The sequence below is a fragment of the Malaya genurostris genome, chromosome 2, assembly GCF_030247185.1.
Source record: "Malaya genurostris strain Urasoe2022 chromosome 2, Malgen_1.1, whole genome shotgun sequence".
Classification (NCBI taxonomy): domain Eukaryota; kingdom Metazoa; phylum Arthropoda; class Insecta; order Diptera; family Culicidae; genus Malaya; species Malaya genurostris.
In genome coordinates, this window is record NC_080571.1 from 70,743,202 (window position 1) to 70,768,874 (window position 25,673).

General features: G+C 36.9%; 1 protein-coding gene across 3 annotated transcripts in view; it reads left to right on the forward strand.

Moving 5' to 3' along the window:
• The window catches only part of LOC131432335 (influenza virus NS1A-binding protein homolog), a 109,489-nt gene that overhangs the window by 78,382 nt on the left and 5,434 nt on the right, over positions 1-25,673 (forward strand). For all 3 annotated transcript variants that reach the window (XM_058598544.1, XM_058598545.1, XM_058598542.1), the window contains 6 exons: positions 14,692-14,810; positions 19,269-19,352; positions 19,518-19,649; positions 19,781-20,119; positions 20,173-20,851; positions 20,916-21,279. In XM_058598544.1, coding sequence (XP_058454527.1) covers positions 14,692-14,810; positions 19,269-19,352; positions 19,518-19,649; positions 19,781-20,119; positions 20,173-20,851; positions 20,916-21,279 — 1,717 coding nt within the window. The remainder of the gene's footprint in view (positions 1-14,691; positions 14,811-19,268; positions 19,353-19,517; positions 19,650-19,780; positions 20,120-20,172; positions 20,852-20,915; positions 21,280-25,673) is intronic.

The following is a 25,673-nucleotide window of genomic DNA, read 5'->3' on the forward strand; positions in this document are numbered from 1 at the left end:
GGGTTGGAGGAACCGGGTTTTCTGCCTCTTCCTGGTAGCTCATCCAAAGAATAGTGTTCCCCAAACTTAATGGTTTTAACACTGGCATGATGAATTCCAACCCGCTTCGCCAATTTTCGCATAGTAATACCCTTCTCACCTAGCCATGTGTCCAGAACCTTAATTTTCACTTCCTTTTCAATAGGCGACATTTTGAAAACGCAGAATATCAACCACACAAACAAGTAAACAAACGAAAGCTGACAGCCAAACGCACTACTGACACTAAGAATCCTTCCAGATCGAAACTCGAACCTACGACAACTGGTTTGTAAGACAAGCGCCCTATACATTGAACCACCAACGCAAATTAATCTCTTAATGACTCTCGATGAACCTAGTGGCCAGAAAAGTTTCGATATTTTCGTTTACAAATTTGACTACATCAATCGGTCGAATGGGATTGACATATATAAGCATATATGCTACCACTTGTTTGGCAGCCTTGGTGAGTCGATTTTATTTCTGTCTCATTTTTCGTTACGTTACCAGGAAACTGGAGCCGAAAAAAATGTCTCGTCCATAGAAATCGACTTACCTTCAAAAAAATAACATTCACTTAATTTTTATCGCGACATGTTATATGTTTTTATGCACTAATCGCATCTAAATTAAATTATCTAGACATTGTCAGGATAGATTTTCGATCCATACTTTTGAAGGCAAGATATTCAATGAATAAGTTGAAAGACGGCGTTTTCAGCTATGCAATTCTTCCTTCAGAAAAAAGACTTTCCCGACCGCTAAAGTCAATGGATAGTCCTGAAATTTTCACAAAATAATCTTAACTAATTTTCTAGAGATTTTCATTTGAGTTTTTGAATATTCGTCACCGTTTCTGAGAAAATCAGATTTGAAGCGTGAAAATTGCCCTCTAAAACACACTGGCCTCAGACCTTAAGAAGGTTTATAGGAATCAGTAACGTTATGAAGCGAAAGGCAAATTATATTTACAACTATGATAGATGGCATGTTACTCTTCAACATTTTTGTCTAACCTCACTTGTAATATTCAGATAGTGTTCCTTTTTCTCTCTTAACTTGAACAACTTGATCAACTCAACATCAAAGCCCTGTATTGTATAAACGATTGAGAAAAATGTTCAGTAGATTGTTTCGAAAAGTTTATCATTATAATTTTGGTCTAGATCGGTGGTTCAGCGTGTAAGACACCGATCTCGTAAGCCAGATGGAGTATCGTCATATAATAGTTCTGTCGAATCAATTCTAAATCTTTTGAAACATTTCATCAAATTTTCATTGCTTTTATTATCCTATTAAAACCACTTTCGTCACCAGTGAACTTCTTTTTATCTTGCTCCAACAACACTTCGGCTATGCAGCATCTCCGCTCGACATCTCTCGGCTTCTACTTAACCGGTATCCGATTTTCTACCTTTCAGATAATGATTTTAGGAACCGAGATTTGGCTTCTTGTGTATTTAATCTTGTGTTTGATTCCGCGTGAACAAGAGAAGTTTGTCCTTTCAGATCGTTGTAATATTTCATCTCAACTTCACTTGAGGCAAAAGATAGGTTAACTTCGGAATTCCGTTAACAAAGGAAGCCTAAACTGATTGTCTGTTTTGAAGTGATTTTCAGAGGGGAGATTTGGTTCCGGGTAACCAAATCTTCCTTATGAGAAACACACAAATTCATTCAATTCTACCGCATGTTTAGCAATTCACCGAATGAAATCGGTAGACCTGTGTTTCTCAACCAGGCACGTTTCACTCGAACCCCCGCTAGTCATCGTTTAAGTGTTATACCAATTCCTTAATTGAACATTGGTCTAATGTTACAAATAAACCTCAGTTGGTTATTATTTACCCCAGAGGCGTTTGAGTCAAGGAATTTATACCTTTGATCATTCGTTTCTGTGAAGAATTTCATAATTCTACTGCACCGACAATTTAAATCACCAAATGTTAAATCATTCGATCAAGGTTTTGCCAGAAGCCAAACAGTCAGCAAGGCTACCATTGAAGGATAAAAGAACTCTCTTGTCCCTCCCCCTAGGGACGGATCCGGACAAAGCGTAACGCAATCCTCGTGAAAAGACAGAAAATACAAACCTAATATCGTAGAAGCCGACCAAACAGTATGCACTACTACATCCATTGAATTAATTTCCAGTTGCATGCTGCAACTATATAGGCACGGATGAGCATTCGTGTGCGGCACTGATTCTGCGGTGGGTAATTTCCATTGACTCCCTGTCGAGTCGACTGGTGCCCGAGCATGCCGTTTGTTTGCCTGCTGAGCCCACGTGCCGAATGGCCGGATGGTGGAAGCTAATATTGAACAATGTTGTGGGGGTGGCAGTGGGTTTTTCTCCCAGGTAACCAATATTTGCTTCGATATCAAGCATCGATGACGTGTTCGCTTCTGTTCTGTTGTGTCACGGATCGGTTTTTGTTTGGCATTCCTGTTGATAGTTCAAAATTAGCGGCAATCGGTTGCTATAAGCTATGGCGGAAAACGGTTTTCCAATGCACTCTGCGATTTGTAAAATCGTGCATCATTGAAAAACAATATCGTTTCAAATGGTTTCTATTCTCTCGGTTGGTTTCTATTTAGCTCGAAACTAAAATTCTAGTTTCATTCCATCCAAAAACGTTTCATTTTTTTTGTTGCTTCCGATAAAACCACACCAAACAATCAACTATCGGAGTTTTCGAAACTTTTGACGTCAACGATTTCTTTCTAGTTATCCGTACAAAGTTACGAAAAAAATAACCAAAAGAACCTGGTAAATGTGTTTAGTAATAATGTATCGATTAAACATTTCAATATCGTTGGAGGAAGGAAAAGCCGGATTTACAATTTCGATCTATGCAAGCGATAAAGTTTTTAAATATCAATCACTCACACCGTTGCTTGTTTTCACTTCCTTTTAGATCTAGACAAGCTGCTGACGTCTCGTCGACAATATCCGGCAGTTCGAGGCCGTTTTCTTTTGCTTGATTATCGTAAAGCAGTGGAGGTTGTTGTGGGTTATCATTGACTTCCTAATGATAAGACAACGTACAAGAGATTCCAAGTATCTAGGAATAAATTTCGTTTCAGAATTTATAATCGATCGAAGATTCATATCAATAATGTTACATTTTTTCCTCATATCCACTATCGATAACTTAAGAATAACTGTTTTTCTCCACTTGACTTGAGGCACTTAAAGTGATTGTCTAGAGCTATTCTGTTCTCTCACTCCGAAGTCTGTGAAGGAGAGGAGACGAGATCAGAGTAGATAAACTTCCCAGCAGAATCTAAATTTTGAAATTCCATTATTATTTTTATCTAAATTCCAAAAATGTGATTTTTAACCTACATTCTACGAGAAAAATCAATGGACTGTTCAAAGGATAAATGTAGGGGCGTTGCATGTCTTCTTTCGTACTGCACTTGATGCTACTTTCGACGCACTGTTTCCGTGTTCGATCACCGTTAGGCTCCATTTTCTCGTTCGACGTAGTTATTCATCTTTCTGCAGCCGAATTCCGGTACCAGAAAAAAAACCATCACAATTTTCTCGAAGATCTCTTTCTCTTCACAAAATTGTGTTTTCTTCTCAACGAAGCTGCAGCAGCTGAGCTCCGGTCAGAATATTTCTTGAACGAAAGAATTATTATTATAATATCATTTATTTACACCCGGCTTTAACTTAAGGTACGATTACATTAACCAGTTTATCTGCACAAACTTGTGCAGTTTGACTGTATCATAGTGTAATCGGTTCGCAGTTGTCTGCAAGCAGTCAAAATCGGCTTGACTGTCCATCTGTATGCAGTCAAAGTGTGCAGATTATCTGTGACAATGTAATCACTGTGTGATCATAGTCGACAGACAAACAGTTGATGACTGTACAGACAAATTTGACTGTTTCTGAAACTGTTGTGCAGAAGTTGTCTGCCACAGATTCTATGACAACCAAAAACTTGTTTATTACATCCAAACACAAAGCAAAACGTTCCAGCACTAGTGTGAGAAGTGAGTACACGTGGTTTTCCCCAAGAGGGTTGGTTTCGTGATCAATTATTTACTAATGTGTAGAAACCAGATAGTAATAAAAAACCTGTTTTAATCCACCTAGTGGTGTATTGATGGCTTTCTCGTATTACTCATACTGTCACATTCTCATATATGTGGTATTCTTCGAAATAATGTGTATTGCTTCTAGAAAGAAAAAAAATCAATTAGCACAACCAACAACCAACAAAATGAAACAGTTTTGATATTGCAAGTATTTCTGCAATCGGTGTAAATGAGGTCGGTTCGAATGAGCATCTGTTAACATGACTTACAAACTGTATTGATTTTAGTCAATTTTATAAGATTTTATATGATTCGGCCATCGTACTTTAAACGACGGTTTAAATTTTAAATACTTATAATTTTAGAAATGGCAAAAATGAAATTTTAAACACTTGCATCCGCGCAAAGTTCAGAAGCTCAGGAGTTTTGGCCTTTTATTTGAACCTAAATTTGTGAATATCGGTCAAGCGACCTCTACGAAATGAGAGTGAGTTCCATTTTTGAGTATATGACCACTATTTCAGGAACACTAACAGGAAGCCGGGAATAGCCCAAGGCTCTTTGGATGTGATGCTGTGGCTCTTTAGTTTTATACACAAATATTGTTTATTTTACTAAAAAAAGTACTTAAAATCGATCGAAATCGATTAACGAGTATTGGACCCCAATTCTATGGCTTAACCACGTGTACTAACTTCTCACCGAACCGCGTTGTCAATGTCGTCATTTCCGGTAGAAATAATGAAGCTTATCGCATATTTCGTAGAATTCTTAATAGAAATTACTACTGAATTTTCCTAGCTCCTCCTTCACGATAAAATGCAATGGATCTCCAGAAGCATAGTACTGGAACGTTTTGCTTTGTACTTGGATGAAATTATTATGAAAAATTAAACAATGAATTAATGAAAAAAGTTAATTATGATTTATGCTTGCATTTGAAGAAAAATACTGCAGAGTCAAATCAAAATCAGTTTCAAAGTTCAGGAAGGATACGAACAATGCACTTGACTGGGAGCTTCTCCCTCTCCGTCGTATTCATTTATTTCCGAATACTATTTGTATCAAATGACACTAAATCAGTGAACACCAAGATACAGATAGAAAATAAGAAACAGAACAACCAAAGTACTGTAACAAAGATGAAATATTTTGAAATGAAATATGAATTTAAATGAAATGACTACCATTTGTTTTTATCGAATAGTCACGCATTGACTTTGTGCACGGAGCACATACATATTCCTTCTTTAATTGCTTCGAAACAAACCAAGTAGCAACGCAACAAACTTCCGTTTGTGAGATCAGATCGATATTTTATCATAATGCAATATTCCGTGAAAAGTTCTCTGCCCCACAAACTTTCTTCCAATGTGATCACTTTGTGCAGAAAAACTGCAATAAACAGCCCACTCCCTATATTTAAGTCTGTAACCACTTTGATTTCTCTGATCAATGTAATCACAATACAAACATGCTCAAAAAGTCTGTCACAGTCAAACATCGGCACTGTCGGCAGTCAAACTTGACTGTTGCAGTCATTTAACTGTGAATAGTGTAATCACATTGCCAGACCAAATATAAACTGCCGAAAAATTACTTGTCTGTGGCAGATAAACTGTGACAGATAAACTGGCTAGTCTGATCGTAGCTTTAGTCTCAGTTGTTCGTCAGATTGAACGGAAAAAGAAAAATGCAAGGAGATTTTTCTTATTTTCTTAATTTAAACTTATTTCTTAATCAACAAGTTCAAGAAGAATTTATCTGATACTTGAAAAAGGAAAAAAAATCATTTAATCTTTTTACGGTTCTGCGAAATAATTTCCAAAGGACAGTTCTTTTAGTGATAAAATTCAGCAAAATTATAAAAAATACAAAAAATTACATACAAGTTATGGAGGCATTATTTGTGCAAATCATGATGTATTTTAATTGAGGCAAAGCGGGTTAAACGGGCTAGTACTGTCATTCCCATAATGTGTACTTGAATCACAGAAGTTTTCTACGTAATATGGATCAATATTGATAGATAGGTCGTATTGGATCTGCTTGTGGATTGTAGATCAATATTCATCAAAAGACTCAGTTAAAGCACAGTCATCTAAGCTAGTACAAACTTTATAAAAAAAAAGATGTGTAAAGCAAAAATCCGCTCAAATTCACCGCTCATAAGGGATTACTGGGCGGCTCGAAGCCCCTCTACTGGAGAATTGCTACTTGGTGATTGCTTATTAAAACAACCGTAAAATTTCTTACACAAACTGAAATCTCCACTTGGATGTCTGTTCTCTGTGGTTAAAGGATGAATTGGGGTAAAGCGATACAACATGATTCGTGGGGTCATTGAGCCTATTTGTAATCTATATTTTAGGGCTTTCTAAGTAACATCAATCGATTTTCATCAACCGCTATCAGCGTCCTTACGGAATGCGAAAGAAAGTTTAACCGATGAAACGATTTCTTAAATAAATTAGAGTAAACCGGGTTAAACGGGCTACTACTGTCATTCCCACTATATTTACTCGGATCACTGAAGTTTTCTACGTAATATGGAATAGTATTGATAAATCGTATTGAATCGGTTTCTGTATCGTAACACATGGGCTGGAAAGTCCTAGGTCTAACACATAGATGGCGCTAGTTTTATTGCAGCCAGACAGCTGTTAAAAATTCATGATATTCTATTCATTATTTTGTGATTGATTGTGCTAAGAGTGGCGCTACTTTGGTATTACGTCCAAATGAGGCGGTAACACCAGAAAACAAAAAAATCCACAAAATCGTTTTGAATGATCGAAAACTGTAGTTGCGTGAGTTAGCTGATATCGTAAAGATATCAAAAAAATGTGTTGGCTTTATATTGCACGAGCATCTGACTATGAGAAATCCAAAAAAAACGAGAACGTATTGATGATTCTGAGCAGTTTTTTCCCATGATTAAACGTAACAAATCGGAATTTTTGCGTCGATATGTGACAATGGATGAAACATGGATTCATAACTTCACTCTAGAATCAAAACGATCGTCATCTGAGTGGACAGCAACTGGTAACCTACTTCTAAAGCGCCCGAAAGAACAACAATGGACTGGAAAGGTTATTCCCTCGATATTTTGGGATGCGGGTGGTGTAATATTTATCGACTATCTTGAGAAAGGAAATACCATTAACAGTGAATATTATATAGCGTTATTAGAGCATTTGAAGGGTGAAAATGCAAAGAAACGACCGCACATGGCATAGAAAAAAAATTGTCTCAAGTAAATCAAAACAATGGCAAAACTACATGAATTGAACTTCGAATTGCTCCCACATCCACCATAGTTGCCTGATTTGACTCCCAGCGATCTGAAAAAATGCTCGCCGGTAAGAAATTTTGCGCGAACGACGAGGTTATCGTTGAAACTGAATCCTATTTTAAGGCAGAAGATAAATCGTTCTACAAAAGTGGAATTGAAATGTTACGTTGATTAATAAAGTTAATTTTGAACCAAAAAAAATCATGTTCTCTTTGTTGGGCCCGCGTCCATGTTGTAAATCAAATTTCAACTGAATATTATAACTAGAAAAATAGGGTAAAACAGTACAACGAGTTTGCTGCTGTCTCTAAATCTACAGATAATCGATTTGTTTGACTTTTTACATTATTTAGAGTGTTTTATCTGATCTTCTGCAAGTTTTTCGATTTTATTTTATATAGTTAAGCTTGAATACAATCCAGTACAAAAAAGGTGCTTGGGGTAAATTGAAAATAATAGCGTTTCGTGTTCTCCTTATGAATACGTGGAATTGATTTTACTGATTGTTTTACACCCGAAAATACTTTGTGGGCAGTTGTATCATGTCACCAAAAAGATCGTCACGTTTTATTCCATTTTACCCCACCTGTCCTAACACATGAGCTGAAAAGTTCCTGGCCTAACAAGAAGAACACGATTTTTTTTTTGTTCAAAGTTGGCTTTATTCATCAACGTAATCTCCACCAAGAGCAACGCAATTCAATACCACTTTTGTAGAACGATTTATCTTCTGCCTCAAAATAGGCCTCAGTTTCAGCGATAACCTTTCATTGGTGCGAATTTTCTTACAACGAGCATTTTTTCCAGGTCTGCGAACAGCCATAGTCGCTGGGAGTCAAATCTGGCGAATACGATAGATGTGGGAGCAATTCAAAGTTTAATTCATAAAATATATAAAATAATAAAAAAAATCTTTATTTTAAGCCAAAGGCCGACGTTTCGAAGGATAAGCCAGCAGGCAAACTTTCAATCCAGGACAACAAAAAATTGTTATTTCCGTTTCTTGTTTCCAGTTTAGGATGATTTGATGCTGACTTCATGGCATAAATTTTGATCACCAAATTTTTATTTTCTTTTGGTCCCATAGCCTGCTATTTTTTTCATCAACCAAAATTTAAATTAAAGGCCTCAAAGTCCCATAACCTGCAATTGAATTTCATCCTATTCTGATTTCCGCAATTCCGACGCTGCGGTGTAATTTGGGCTAAATAAATTAAAAAACTGCACTCGTTTTTTCTGAGACCGTTCATCCAAATTCCACAAGCTTAGGCTAAAATGAATCTCATATAATACTACTGAATTTCATTCGAATACGACTTCCGGTTCCAGACCTACAGGCTGATAGGTATTAAAATTTCATTTTCAGGAGCGTGTTTTTATACATGACACAGAAAAATCGAGCAAAATATCTTCAACTAGCCTTATAATACTTCAATTACATAGAAATGGCTTTTCACAAACCTAGATTCAAATGAAAGATATTATAGTTCCAGAAGTTGATGTAGAATTTTGTTTGAACCCGACTTCCGTTTTCGGAAGTATAGGGTTAAGTGTGTATCAAATTGCAACCCATCATTCAAAGCGATAAGGCAGAAAAAGAAATAATTCTCCTAAATTTTACTCAAAATTGTTTCAATTTGTAGATTGTGCTAGTTGCTGGTCAGACGAACCTATCTCAGCTATGCCGGCTCAGGAAGTAACGGAAATATTGGTAAAAACTCAAATAACGGAACTCTCTTCATCTTCTCAGAGACTGAGGCTGTGAAAGTTTTCACAAATCTAGACTCAAATGAAATGTTTTATAGTCTCATAGACTGCTAATGACTTTTGTTCAGGTGCGACTTCCGGTTCCGGAGCAACAGGGTGAAATGTGTTTAAAATTTATAAAGAACTAGCGGACCCCTGCACACTTCGTTACGCAATAATATTAGATTAGATGTAAAAAATCAAAACTACTTATCGATAAAAAAACTCTAAATTTACGCTACAGACTCATAACGATTATTGACGGTAATACAAAAGTTAAACGGATGAGAAAATGACATTCAAATTGAAATGGCATAGCAGCGGGCATCATTGGAATGCGTGAAATGAAAACTTTTTCTTCTTCTAATTTGCTATTCAAAATTGTTGTCTTGACAACATTTGCGATTAACTTTTGAACTTTTAACTTTTGTCTGTACTTGTTCCTCTAGTGTCTGCATTTTATTTTGTACTTCGTGTGCTTGTTTCTGTAATTTGTGTGTTTGTACCTGTACTTTCTGTGCTTGTTTCAAAATTTGTACCTGTACTTGCTGTATCTGCTCCAGTATTTTCTGTATTTGCTCCTATAACTTCTGTACTTATATCTGTACCATCTGCACATTCTGTACCTTTTTCTGCACTCAATTGTGCCAGTACTTTCTATACTTGTTTCCCTCATTTATGTACTTAGTTTTGTACTTTCTGCACTTGTTGATGTACCTTCTTTATTTTTTCCTGAACTTAGCTTCTGTACTTGTTCCTTTTATTCCTGTACCTGTAGCTGTCCCGGTGAATTTCTCACAACTCAAAAATTATCTTTGGATGGAAATTATTTCGAAAACTCTTAAGTTAGAATATTCGAACGACCCTCGTGATTGCTCGCGATCTGTGAAGTAGAATGGTAGAATGTTCTGTAAAAATGAATCATCTGACAATTGTTTTTGATTCGATCTCAACATTTTTCCCCAAATAAGGTACATACGTACACTTCGTACGCACTTTGAAGCAGTTTTTTCCTGTTCTTAAATGATTCAAGCAAAATACAACCAAAATCAGTTTGACGGTTTATGAGCAAGAGAGTGAATCATTCGAATAGGTAAAACATGTCGATGAGTTCCCAAATCTCGGATCAATCGATGTAATTTAAAAACAGAAACAAACGGGATGGTTAGAGTACATTGAACGAAACTGTTCATAGTTACTCAAATGCAAACAATTTAAAATTTCGGAATACTCTGGGTTTATATAATTCGAATCGCGTTTGGGCCAATTGACGACGTTTGGACTCAAATAAAAAACCGAACTTGCAGTTTGAAGCAATTGACGAAATTTTTAGGTCGTTTCGAGAAAAAATTACACAAAATCCCTTCCAAAAAATCCTTCAGAGGTATAGCACGGGAAATACTTATGAAAAATTTAAGCCGAAAAAAAAAACAGAAAACATCCTTCTAATTCGAATGGAATCGTTCCAAAAAGTAGAGAGCCGAACAGTTTTGGTGTTTGAGTTAACGGTCCTAATTTGAAGTGGCAGCTGAGGTGTGCTGATCCTGTTATCTCAGTGCATTGTGAAAGCAATAATTATATCTATCAAGAAGATACAATTAACATTTCTGGAATTTTAGAAAAACAACGAATAATAAAAAAACGTTAATCACTTTCTTTTCTTATAGTCGTTTTATAATTTGACTACACGGTATTAAACCTAATTTTATATATCGGAAAATGGAAACCTGTATGCTGTTCATTTGGCGCCCTTACTTAATTGAACATGTGATTCGAAATATAGAAACACGTGAATCAAGTAGGCTCAGAGCAATTTTTGCACAAATCAGCTCGTTTGGCGCCAAACGGTTTTATTAATAATCTAGTATTCATATTTTGCTCTTCAGCGGGCAGCAGCATTGCACAACTCGATACGCGCCAAACAATCATCGAAGATCTAGCATGCATTGAGTGGAAAATTTCCAATTCCATACAAAACGATTTTCTGGATTTTCTCCACTTTCCTGAAGGATTTTCTTAATGTAATATAGCCTAAAACCTCCGCATAAACGTCACCTTACGAACAAAAAAAAATCGTTCGTAGATCGGTCTCCGCATACCAGAGAACATTAGCAACACACACTTTTTTCGCTATTATTTTATATATATATATAGATATAGATATAGATTGCTATAAACTTGACTCAAAACTTTTTATCAAACGGAAAGATTATGCTAGTGACTGTACCTTATGATCAAAAAAGAACCGGAATTTTCATTTTTAAATTCCCGCGCTTGTCCAATCGGTAAACTTTTATTCTCTCAACGTTGGCAACACTTTTATACATATTCTGTCAAATTTTGACGCATATCGTACGATTAGTTTTTGTTTGGCGTCTATACAAAGAAGTTAAAAAATTTTCGTGTGGCGATTTTTATAATGGATGAAAATTTAGAACAACGGCTCGCCATCGAAGCGGCATTCGGTCGATTGTTGTGCGGTTTCGACGTCATATTCATAGATCCACACCTCATCACCAGTTATGATGCATTCGATGAATGTGGGGTCACTATCTGCGTTGGATATCATCTCTTTGGCCACATCAACACGACGCTGTTTTTGAATGAAATTAAGCTTTTTTGGCACCAGCCGAGAAGCGACGCGTTTCAAACCCAAAACATCAGTTAAAATGTGTTCGGCTGACCCATAAGAGATGCCCAACAACACAGCAATCTCTCTAATCGGTACAGAACGATTTTGAAACACGATTTGCTTCGCCGATTCAATGTTTTCTTCAGTAACAGATGTTGTTGGGCGGCCAGGGATCTCATCATGATCCAAGCTTGTACGACCACCTTTGAAGCGTTTATACCACTCGTATGCCTGTGTTTTTCCTAGACACGATTCACCAAAGGCCTTTTCTAACATTTTCAACGATTCGGAACACTTAAATCCATTTGCAACATAAAATTTGATGCACGCACGTTGTTCTAAATTTTCATCCATTATAAAAATTGCCGCGTCAAAATTTGACAGAATGTGTATAAAAGTGTTGCCAACGTTGAGAGAATAAAAGTTTACCGATTGGACAAGCGCGGGAATTTTAAAATGAAAATTCTGGTTCTTTTTTGATCATAAGGTATGCTCCAACAAACTTTTTTGTTTTAATTCAGGATTCCAATAAAAGAGTTTTTTGCAGAATCCCTTAGTAATAGTTATTAAAAAATGAGCTGTATAACTAGGTTGATTGAAATAGGCATACTGTACACTTTGTGTTGTTTAAAAAAAAAACGCATGGCAAAATTAAACAAATTTGTTCACAATTCGTTGGTTTTCGATGGTTTTGTAACAATAAATTTTACTGTTTTTCTTCAATATAAAAATCAAGAAAATATTTGCGGCATACCGTTTACGTCGTTCCTACGATCAAACGTATGAAACATGCAGTTTGTCGGTTCCGTCACTTACACGATCACATCTTCGGAACCGAACCTCAAACTAGGTAAATGGAAAGTTTTCAAACTATGTTAAAGCCGTTGAAATCGGTTTCCCCACATTCGAGAAAATTAACGTATAATAAAGTGTGCTTTGTCGGTTTCGTCACTTTTACGATAATATCTCCGGAAACGGAAGAAATCAATTTCGGAGAAATAGTTGTATAAGCGACGTAACCGACCAACCTACTTCTACTTTTCATTATTCGATCAACTCTCTCGGAGATAACTCAATGGATTCGACAATCTTTTATTCACGTTTTTAAGCTACTTCGAGCCATAAATCAAATAAACATAGATTTCCCATTTTACGGAGACACTAACAGCGCTTCTAGTGAGAAACGGTTGTACTTTTTCCCATTAGCTACTGTCATAAATCAAATAAACATAGATTTCCCAGTGTAATAGTAATGTAGGTGAGAAACCCATGACAGCAAAAGCGCCGTCTGGTGGAGAATGGGTGCGTAAATGCTCCTAAAATGCATGCATAAGGTAACCTGCACATTCAACACAACCACAGTAGCTATTGGAAAAAAGGACATCCGTTTCTCACTAGAGGTGCTGTTAGTGTCACCGTACAGTGGGAAATCTATGTTTATTTACATTTTATACCAGACGGCGCTATTGGTGTCACGGGTTGCTCAACTATATTACTGTTATACTGGGGAATATAGGTTTATTTTATTTATGTTTGAGCCCATTGTTGAAGATCGAATATCTAATTACCATCATATCAGGTTTATGAGATATAATCTTTTAAAAGAGGTACGACAAATTGCACATTATCTTCACCAATTAAATTTCTCGGCGATTGTAATCTCGCTTGAAAGCTGCCAACGGTTCATTTGATAAGTTGAAATTGTTCATGGCGAAGACCTCCTGTTCCGAAAAAAAAACATAATCGTACAAATGACGTACAAATTTTATATTCGCATAATTTCTACTAGTGTATGGACGGCTTCCTAATCATCAAACCATCGAAAAACTTATATACCGAACCCAAATATTTCGTTTCAAGAAACGTAGAATAATCGGAACACGAGGTTCGTAGTTTTTTATCATGACAACATTAGGCCTAATGTTTCGGCTTCGGTAAAAACTTCATGGGATAGTTCAGAATTTTGTTTTCCAGTTCCGAACGCTTACCGAGATATGCTTCTTGCAATAGAAGAACTTAAAAAAAATCGTGTTTGATGCCCAGATCGTGACGAGAACACTTTTGACCATAAATTATTAGAAACATTGCAAAACGTTATAGTTTTCGACGGACAATAACTGAAATCATCTACCAATTTTCCACAAAAAGTCTCAAATTTAGGATAACTTCTGGAACCTTACGTCTAACTCCGATATCTTTTAACTAGATGGGACATTGGCTAAAGTTTCGGTTTTTGAATACAACATGAAGTTGTTTGTAATACATGATACCAATACAACATGAAAGTTTGGGAATTACTTTCAGAAAACAAACTTAGTCGCAGATCAATCTATTCACACTAACTTGATCTTTTTGTTCGAACCTGGTTATACGTTTGACATTAGAAATTGTATCGATTTCTAATTCAATTGACGTCTCGACACTTTCATGTTTTACCCGTCATTCTAATGTTAGTATGTGACCAGAATATCTGATTATCTCTGGAACCGATTCGAATGGACAGACACGGTATGACGGAATGACTAAGCAACAGACAAAGGAGAATGCCAAAATTTATAATCATTTCAGCAATTTCAATTGTTATTAATGGGTCATGCGTCATCGCAGTTCCCGTTCTGGCAGTGAACAATTTAGAACCGGCTCATTCTCTGCTCAACCAACCTCGGCCACCGTACCCGGGGTGTGATAGAATGCCGGTTCTAGAAAGTTACTGCACCACATTCTCGCACACCACCGGCACATAACGAAACTTCCGCATGTGCGGCAACGCTAGCTGACTCCGCACGGCGTGTCTCACACTAACCCATTCGCCGTCATGTCCCATTGGTTGGTATTTTTAGAGAGCGTCAGCTTTTCTGAAGTTTTGCAATCCTAATAAACATGAAGTGCTCTGATTGGATTCCAATCTAATGATTGCTTTTGTTTCGGTTTTCTTCCGTAGATGATGCCATGGAGAGCTGCGGGTATCTCAAGTTCACCGACGAGAACATGAAGTCCAACTTCCTGCAAAGCCTGAGCACCATGCGTCGCCATCGCTTGTTTTGTGATGTGATCATTCTGGTAAGTGGTTTCGATCATCCCGATCGTGCTGAGCCCGTTGTTTTGACGACGATCCGACGCGCGGCGTCGTAAAGTAAGACTCGTTGCGTTGCGTGGTTGGAAACTCCCCGAAAAACTTTCCATCGAACGAGTTTTGCTTTTCGTTTTGTGATTGGGTTCGTTTTGATTGGCCTCTGTTGGCTTGTAGATAATCATATGCAGAGGAGCAGATGTGTGTATGTGTGCGAAAGTGTTTGGCCAAGTGCCTGGGTTTCACGAGATGTTTGGTGGCCGCGTCTGGCCATTCACCATTCTTTCGATTGGTCAGATGCGTGCTGCTGTTTGGTGGTTGTTTCGAAATAAAGATGCTTGCAAACAGGGCCGCCGATGGAAGCGGGTACAGGAGTTTCGAAACTAGTTCTACCTGCCGGCAGCGTTGTTTTTCTGTCTTTGATTGATAACATGTTGATATTGACCGCAATGAGGTGTGCTCTGGAACGCGTTTTTGTGTCTGAATATTGAATAAGCTTCATGTGCTATAATCAGCGCAAATTAAAGTAAAACCCTATCAATTAAACAGAACCAAACATTTAGAATGCTTCTACCTAAATGTTTTTGTTTTCGTTCCCTCATTACATTGTTCAATTTGAATGCCATACTATTAGCGACTATTTGTTGTTACAAAACACAATTCTTCAAGGATCAGAACTATTTCACCAAAAGTCAATTCTCCTTTTTACCGAAAAACACTTCGACTAAAGTGTCATTTGACTGAAGAAATCATTTCGTCGAATAATATAGCAAGCTTGAAATCCTCTTCGGTGTATTGCACAGTTCACATTAAAGCAAACTGCACAGTATGAAAGCGTACTGAATCAAAAGTGATTCATACACACTTAAATCCAATTCTCGAGCTCGGTAAAGTAAAATGTCGAGACAGATCGGCAACACACAATGTTACTGATTGCTCAGTAAGCAATATCATGTTTTCCGAGATTTACTGATCTTTCGGCAAAGTGCATCTTTTTACCGACATTTGGTAAAACCTTGTGCTTGGTAAAACTCATCTGTACACGGAACGACCGAAATTAGCTCTGCGCCTAATTCGTTTTACTGTTTTTGAATGAGTTGATTCTAACAACTCTCTTTCCGGTCGTCCAGTACAATTTTATGTATTATTATTTATATTATTGTCATTTAATTTACCCCGGTTTCATCCTCCATCCCCCCTTCCTCTGGGTACGTGGCAGTCGGTAACAATTAAAATATTGAAATCGTTGAATCATGTGAAATTACATTTTAATTTACTGAATACTCTCATATCACGAAAAGAACTAATGAATCCTTCATGGATAGAATAGAACAAGTTTTACTGAACAGAAGATACAGGAAGAAATTTTAGTTACGGGAATAAAAGTTATGGATCTTCTTGCAATAATAATTATGCTCATTTGCCTTCAAAATTAGACACAAGTTTTCGTTTCGATAAGATATGTAATCGTGTTAATTTTGATCAGTGTATTCCATGTCGTTGTAGAATCATTTCCAATCATTCCATACTTTTGACATTTCCAGTAGATTTTGCAAATAAGTGACTCCTGAATATGTTGAAATTGGGATGCCGAAACTCTTGTAACGCTTTTTAATACCTATAATTTACAAAAAGTAACACATATCACGCTTACTAACACAAAACATAAAAAAAAATAACGGATGTAACGCCTCGGAATGCCTTTTAAAAATGTAACGTTTTTGTAACACCTAAAACTTACAAAAAAAGTTATGCTTGCAACGATTTGTAACACCTAGGATTTACGGAAGCGAAACGCATGTAATGCTTCGTAACTCCTAAAACTTATTTAAAGTAACGAATGTAACGCTTCGTAGCGCCTCTAACTTACAAACAGTAACGCGTGTAACACTTCGTAACGCCTGTAATTCACAAAAGAGTAACGCAGGTAACGCCTACTGCTCACAAAATACTAACGCATGTCACGTTTCGTAACGCCCGTATCTTACGAAAAATAACGCTTCGTAACGTCTGTAAATCACAAAATGTAACGTTTGTAATGCCTAAAACTTACTAAAAAGTAGCGCATGTAACGCTTGTGGCTTACAAATGAGTAACGCTTGTAGCTTACAAACGAGTAATGCATGTAACGCCTATAACTTGCATAAAATAACTCATGCAACGCTTCGTAACGTCTATAACTTTCAAAAAAGGAGCGCATGTATCGTTTCGTAAGGCCTATAGCTCACAAAATGTAACACATATAAGAAGTAATGCATGCAACGCTTTGTAACGGTAATAATTTACAAAAAAGTAACGCATGTAACGCTTCGTAACATCTATAACTGACGAAAAAGTAACACATGTAACGCTTCGCAACGTCTCTAACTTACAAAAAGCTGCGCATGTAACGCTTCGTAACGTCATATCTCACAAAAAAGTAACGCATTCAACGCTTCGCAACGCATATAACTTACAAACAATAACGCATGTAACACCTTTAAATTACAAAAAAGTAACGCTTCTTAACGCTCTGTAATGCTAATAATTTCCTAAAATGTAACGCTTCGTTCGTAAAGTCTATGATTTACAAAATACTAACGCATGTAACGCTTTGTAACACCTGAAATTTACAAAAAAGTACCGCATGTAAAGCTTCGTAACCCCTATAACTTGTAATGAGCAACACTTCGTAATGCTCCGTAACGCTTCGCTACGCTCCGTAATGCTTATAACTTACTAAAAAGTAACGCATTGTAACGCTTCGAAATAAGCAACAAAAGTAACGCATGTAACGCTTCGTAACTTCTATAACTTACAAAACAATATCGTTTGTGATGTTTCGTACCGCCAATAACTTACAAAAATGTTACGAATGTAAAGCTTTGTATCGCCTTTAATTTACAAAATGTAACACATGTAATACTTCGTAACGTTATAACTTACAAAAAATAAAGCAAGTAACATTCGTAACGTTTATAATTTACTTAATAGTAACGCATGTAACGCTTCGTAACACCTATAACTTACAAAAGAGCGACGTATAAACACTTCGTTATACCTATCACTTCTTTAAAAGTAACGCATCGTAACTTATAACGATTTTTAACATTCATATTTTCCACAAAAAAAAAGTAATATGATTTGTAACCCTTAATTTATGAAAATTGTCGTATGCAACGCTTTCTAGTTTCTTTAACTTAACGTAACGCTTCCCATCCCACGATAATATCGAGTGAAACGCTTCGTCAATTGGAACACTTTTTCATATATTGGGGATGAGTATAGCGTGATGGGTAAGTCGATGCCTTTCACGTAACCCGCCTGGGTTCGATTCCCAACCTCGCGAATAGCGTCAGAATGTTTTTCTAACCCGAAGAAGCGAATGGCTTTAAGGTTAAAAATTCTATAATCGGAACAAAAATCTTAATCTTAGTACCTTTACTCAAGTTCAGTTGACTCAGATAGATGTAAAAAAACTTCGTAACGTATATAGCTTCAAAAGCTAAACTACTATTTTATTTATTTTATGTATTATTATTATTGTCATTTATTTTACCCGTACTTCATCGGCAGTGGAGTTTTGACCATCACGTAACTCTCAAAACCTCTATCTCACGGTGCAATCTACAGGACCAACAGTTCCATAAACTTTCTCAATATTGTTTTTCGTTTCCGTTTCTGATTTCTGATCTAACAAACAAAAAAAATGCAATCACTGAATAGTAATCTTCATCTGCCAAAGCATTAACTGCAACCATTGAGAATTGGGAACATTAGTCATTTAGTAATCTAAAAAATGAAGAACTTATCACGTTTATATTTATAGGCAATTATATCCATTTCCAGTCAATGATAAGAGTGGAATAGTAGTTTCAAAATTGTGTTTTTTTTCGTATGCCCTTTTAGTCATTTTCGGGTTTCAGTGAAAACCGTATACTGTGCAGTATCATTACTCAACCTAAGAATATATTTGAATTTGGAAGTTTTGGATTCCAAAGAGGTTGTGCGGTATAATTACTTTGATTTATCATATTTTAAACACTCTTTGTAGTATAACTTCACAGGTTTTCATTACATCGAAGAAAGAATGTGAACTGAAATTCGACTGATTCTTCCTGCAGACGTCATTTTGGTTTCGTCTTGTCGTAGGGGAACGAGTAGCGTTGGCATTTATACTCACTTTTGTTGCAGTGAGAGATGAAAATACACTGTCATTCTTCGTAAGTTTTGGATGCGATTGTTTTCGAATGAAAAGTAAAAAACAAATATGGGGCTGTTGGATTTGGTTCTTTCATTACAAATACTTGACAATTTTAAGCTCCTTACACAAAATATGTCTAGTTTACCAGATCAGGAGAACTTTCGTTAGACGTTCCATCACATTTTACACCATTTTGATTGAATACTGCCTGTATGCTTATGTTCTTACTCAAAGGTTTCTTCATCTTCTCCCTAACTTTCACCAGGTCGGCAGCACCGAATTCCACGCCCACCGAAACGTTCTGGCGTGCGTTTCGCCCCACTTGATGGAACTGTTCAGCTCGGATGTGGTAAGTGTCGTTCCATACCTGCCCTCGCACTAATCCGTTTTGCTCTCTAGGGGTTTCAGATTCTGGCCTTACAGCTCCCGTCGGTTTGAAACGGAAGGGACCCATCCGGACACCATAGCTATAGCTGAATGATCTAGAACCGTTTTGTTGGTCTCTCTCTTCCAGGGCAACCTGAATGGGTCCGCAGCCGAGGGGAAAACGCCCAGCTACCGACTGAATGGTCTCATCACGACGTCCGGGCTAAAGTATCTGGTCGAGTACGCTTACACTGGCTCGCTGGAAGTGCCCAACGATATGGTGAGTTTAGAGTAGTAACTCAAAAACAAAAAAAAAAACAAGAGGCGTTCCTAGACACCCCGCCCCACTTTCTATCTCCCTGTGTGTGTATGTGTTCCGAACCGGAACAGTTACCAATGAAAATTTTCTAGATACGCGATGTGTATCTTGCTGCCTGGCAGCTGAAGATTGACAACGTGGTCAAGGAATGTGCCCGCCATATGGTGGGTGAGCTGGAACCGGAAACATGCATCGAAACTCGCTCGTTGCCGGGAATCGCTCGGAACAACAACTTCGTGCAGGAGGTTGACAGTTACATCGCGAAAAATTTCACAGAAGTCTCGCAACAACCGAGCTTCCTGCAACTTCCCTGCATATTGATTGAAGTTCTCTACCAAACCAAGCAGGAGATGTCTGTTGTAACGGAAGCTTCCCTATGTCGATTGGTTCTCGATTGGATTCGTCGTCAGATGACGGAAGATGGTGTTTCGGTAAGATGGGTTTGTTTGTAGGATAAACAAAAATTCTATCTAATACCTCACAGGTTTCGAATTTGCTGGAACGATCACATATGCTGTACTTGGCGTTGGACAACTCCTTACAGGATTGTTCCGATCTTCCGCCGGGTCAGGAATCAGAAAGTGATTTGGTTCAAGATTACAAACGATTAGCGCAAAAATGCCCGAACGGGAAAAAGCATCGGAAAGGATTGAAAACACCCGGACGTCCAAGGGTTCTCGTGTACAACAGAGACATTGGAGAACGAGTTGAAAACAGTGCACAGGATTGCGATTGGAGCCTGATCGGTAGTTCAAAAGTGGCCAACCATACATTCGTCTCTCTGATCACCCTTAACGGAAGTCTCTCGCGGTTGTCTATCCAGTTGAGATTGAACATACCGACCACTCCGTCGCCCATCAATACTCCCGACCCGATTAGTGCCTGCTCTAGCAATGAAGAAGATGCAGGCGAATCGCAGAAACCAGAACTGTTCTGCGAAGTGGCAACCATGTCGGGTCCAAAATGTGGTCTGGGGGTAGCCGAATTGGAAGGTAAACTGTTAGTATGTGGAGGTTACGACCGAGCGGAATGTCTACGGTCAGTGGAATCGTACTGCCCGGACACCAACAGTTGGACCCAGGAGAGTAACATGGGTGAAGCACGTGGACGAGTGCAAATTGCTGTGATTAACGGAACGGTTTACGCAGTTGGTGGTTGTAACGGTAGGTGTTGTGTGCATTTACTCCAAAATGTTACTTATGGTTGATTGCTGATTATTACTTGCAGGTACCACTGAATTGGATTCCGTGGAGTGTCTTTCCAAGATCGACAACAAGTGGAAGAAAGTGTGTAAACTGCCGTTGGCTCGAAGTAATGCCGGAGTGTGCGCCCTGGATGACAAGATCTACTGCATAGGCGGTTGGAATGGTCAGAGCGGTATTCGACAGTGTGACGCGCTCAAACCGACGGAGAACAAATGGTTCTCGATAGCTCCACTCAACACTGGCCGGTATCAGGCTGGTGTGGCACCATACAAGGGCAAACTGTGGGTTGCCGGCGGTAGTGATGCCTGGAATTGTCTGGGTTCGGTAGAAATGTACGATCCTGAGAGTGGCCAGTGGATTTTTGCACCGTCTCTATTGACGCCAAGGTAAGTTCGGGTGCTCTTTGCTTCCATATTTCCTGCATGAAAGTGGCAGTTTACTGAACGAGACTGAGATCTATGATACAATCTTTGAACAAACCGGAGATTTTCTTTTAATTTTTTCGCGTGTCCATGAACCATCATGTCACAACTTAGAATATAACACGTCAACCCTGAAAACGGAGTCTTTTCTCAAGTTCTTTGATATTTTTCATAATGCGTACCTCGCAACTTTCTTGCCGTTTAAACATCAACTTTTTCGAATAGCGTCTGCATTATATTCTGCCTTTGTAGGTGAACACAGAAATATAACCGATGTTAACTTAATGATAATTTTAAAGAGCTTGCTGATTTGAATTTTTGATTAAAAACACTTGCCAAATTATGAAATAGCAAAAATTAAATTTCTAAATGATTTCTTGGAATTTAATATTTAAATATGATTTCGGGCATATAGCCCGAAGGAGGTCCTATTTTCGATCACTTTTTGAAGCATTTCAAGCATATTTCAGCAATGACGCGTTGAATATTGGTTTCCAAAGCATCAACCGATGCTGGTTTATCCACATAAACCAATGAATTCACGTATCCCCACAAAAATAATCGAGTTGCATCGTATCACACGAACGCGGAGGCCAATCCTCCGGTCCATTTATCGAAATAATGTTGCTGTTGAAATGTTCTTCCAATAAGTCGATTGTTTTGGACGCAGCACGACAAGTGGCACCATCATGTTGAAACCGAATTTCGTCCACATCCATAACTGGAAGATTTGGCAACAAAAAATCATTGATCATTGTTCTGTATCGATTCCCATTCACGGTTTAAAGAAATAAGGACCGATGATTCCACCCGCCCATAGACCGCACCAAACATTACATTTATCGGGATGTATCGGTAATTTTTGAACGGCACGTGAATTAGCTTTGCTCCAAATACTGTTAGATTAAAGAGGATTCAGTCTTCAGCTTAGCTACGCCATCGCATGGCATCTCATTGAACATATAATGTCAATTGTGTGGGTGCGCAGTGCTGCTATTTTTGCGCGCACAAATTTGGCATTTCTCTCACCTACTTGAATGAACGAGATTCGATGCGGACTCGCCTGTTCGTAAAAAAAGTGTGTCGCTTATGACTTATTCGTAGAATGTGAAAGGTGTATATCTTGGTAATATGATGTCTCCTTTTGCTTTTGAAATGTCAGTCAGAAAGATTATGCTTACATCTTCCAAACCATCGTCTCAAAAACATAGCAGGCGAAATTAGACACTGCTTGCTATTAATTAAAATTTCAATCATGTACAATTGAAAATGCACGGTTTTAGCTATTTCAATCGATGCGTAAGAATATTTCCAATCGATAGACGAAACAATATTAGTGATTGAAATAAAATAGATTGATTAGAAAGTGTTCAAAACCTGACTACAACACTGTATGTTTTTTTAAATTTTGAACTTTTACTCTTATAACAGTTCGGCTGAAAAGTTCGTATCGTTTAATAGAAACACACATTTTTTTGCCAAAATTCGTTTTTATTATTCAACATAATTGTCATCAGAGGCGATACAGCGATTATAGCGATCGAACTTTTCGATACCATTTTTGTAGTACGATTTGTCCTTTGCCTCAAAATAGGCCTCAGTTTCAGCGATTACCTCTTCATTGCTTCTAAATTTTTATACCAGCGAGCATTCTCTTGAGGTCTGAGAACAGGAAAAAGTCACTGGGGGCCAAATCTGGAGAATACGGTGGATGAGGGAGCAATTCGAAGCCCAATTCGTTCAATTTCAGCATGGTTTTTATCGACTTGTGACACGGTGCATTGTCTTGATGAAACAAAACTTTTTTCTTCTTCAAATGAGGCCGTTTTTTTTTAATTTCGTCCTTCAAACGCTCTAATAACGCTTCACTGTTGATGGTTTTTCCCTTTTCAAGGTAGTCGATGAAAATTATACCATGCGAATCCCAAAATACAGACGCCATAACCTTACCGGCCGATTGTTGAGTCTTTCCACGCTTTGGGTTCGGTTCGTCGCGTGCAGTCCACTCAGCTGACTGTCGATTGGACTCCAGAGTGAAGTGATGGAGCCATGTTTCGTCCATTGTTATATATCGACGAAAAAAATCGGTTTTATTTCGATATAACAGCTCCAAACACAGCTCAGAATCATCAATTCGTTGTTGTTTTTGATCGATTGTGAGCTCACGCGGCACCCATTTTGCACAAAGCTACTCATATCCAAATATTCGTGGATAATATGTCCAACACGTTCCTTTGATATCTTTAGGGTGTCAGCTATCTCAATCAACTTCACTTTACGGTCATTGAAAATCATTTTGTGGATTTCTTTCACGTTTTCATCGGTAACAGCCTCTTTTGGACGTCCACTGCGTTCATCGTCTTCGGTGCTCATATGACCAGTACGAAATTTTGCAAACCACTTACGAATTGTTGCTTCGCCCGGTGCAGAGTCTGGATAACACTCATCAAGCCATTTTTTGGTATCGGCGGCACTTTTTTTCATCAAAAAGTAGTGTTTCATCAACACACGAAATTCCTTTTTTCCATTTTTTTCACAATAACAAAAGTAGCTTCACTCAAAATGCAATATCTCACAAACTAATAATCAGACAGCTGTCAAATTTATACACGTATCTTTTGAAGGTTGGTACTAACTGAAAATGGTATGGATTTAATTCTAGTGGCACCCTCTCATAGAAACGATACGAACTTTTCAGCCGATCTGTTATATATATATATATATATATATATATATATATATATATATATATATATATATATATATATATATATATATATATATATATATATATGTATATATATATATATATATATATATATATATATATATATATATATATATATATATATATATATATATATATATATATATATATATATATATATATATATATAATATATATATATATATATATATATATATATATATATATATATATATATATATATATATATATATATATATATATATATATATATATATATATATATATATATATATATATATATATATATATATATATATATATATATATATATATATATATATATATATATATATATATATATATATATATATATATATATATATATATATATATATATATATATATATATATATATATATATATATATATATATATATATATATATATATATATATATATATATATATATATATATATATATATATATATATATATATATATATATATATATATATATATATATATATATATGTATATATATATATATATATATATATATATATATATATATATATATATATATATATATATATATATATATATATATATGACACTCGGCCCTCCGGGCCTTGGTTCAAAAAATTGCATAACCTTGCTATATGAGAAAGGCAAAAAAACACCATCACACATAATCTTGTATCGAATCCATGTCGAATCCTGATAAACATCAATAACAGTAGATAAGATCTTTGCTTTGTAGCTTTTGAATTGATCATGATTTTAGGAGACATTTTTCAAAAAATGTTTGAACTACTTACACTTTCAGGACTCAAAGTTCGCCATTTTCAATTTGACGTTTGAAATTATTTTGCGAGATTTTTCAAGTAACTCGTACGTGAATATTTGAGTATAGAAAAATAAGATGTGTTGCGCACATAGGGTAACGGCACCCCCGTTCGTCTCAGCTTCAGTAGTCGTCTCATATGATATACGAAAACCATTAGTTAGAGTGAAATCTGCTGTCTTTGTTCGATAGATTGACTTCAAGGATAAGATCAAAATAGGAGCATTCGTTTCGAGTTTTCTCGTCGCTATGACAGCAGTATTGAACAATTTCCAAACTGTTTTTCTGTGGTATCACTTCTCATAACCGAAGCAAAGACTATACGTAGATTGAAATTCTAGTAATCGACAAAATAATATGACGACTCTACTAATGAGATGGCTATTGGCACAATAGTCCTAAAAAAATTCATATCTCTAACATGGAGAACCGACGCTCGGATAAGTTCTCTCTCTGAAATAAGAAGCCCCTTTTCTCTGTCAACATAAGACAAAGGTCTCAACGGTGTTAGTTACCAGATTTTTCCTATGATTAACCGTACCCCAGCAGGTACCGCGGGGAGGTAGAAATAGGATTTGCTGGACAAGACACCCGGTGGATTTTGTCGACCCGCATCGGTCCCATTCCCTGAGTATCAAGCATCCGTCGTACTCCTCGCTTCTGTATATCTTCACTCTTTGGTTCAAGTGATACACAATGTTGCTCGAAACGCAATCAAAAGTTTCTGTGCAGGATACATCCGATTTTCAATTTTACTGGGTAAGGATCACTTTGGGATCAATATTACGCATTGTCCAGTCGTTT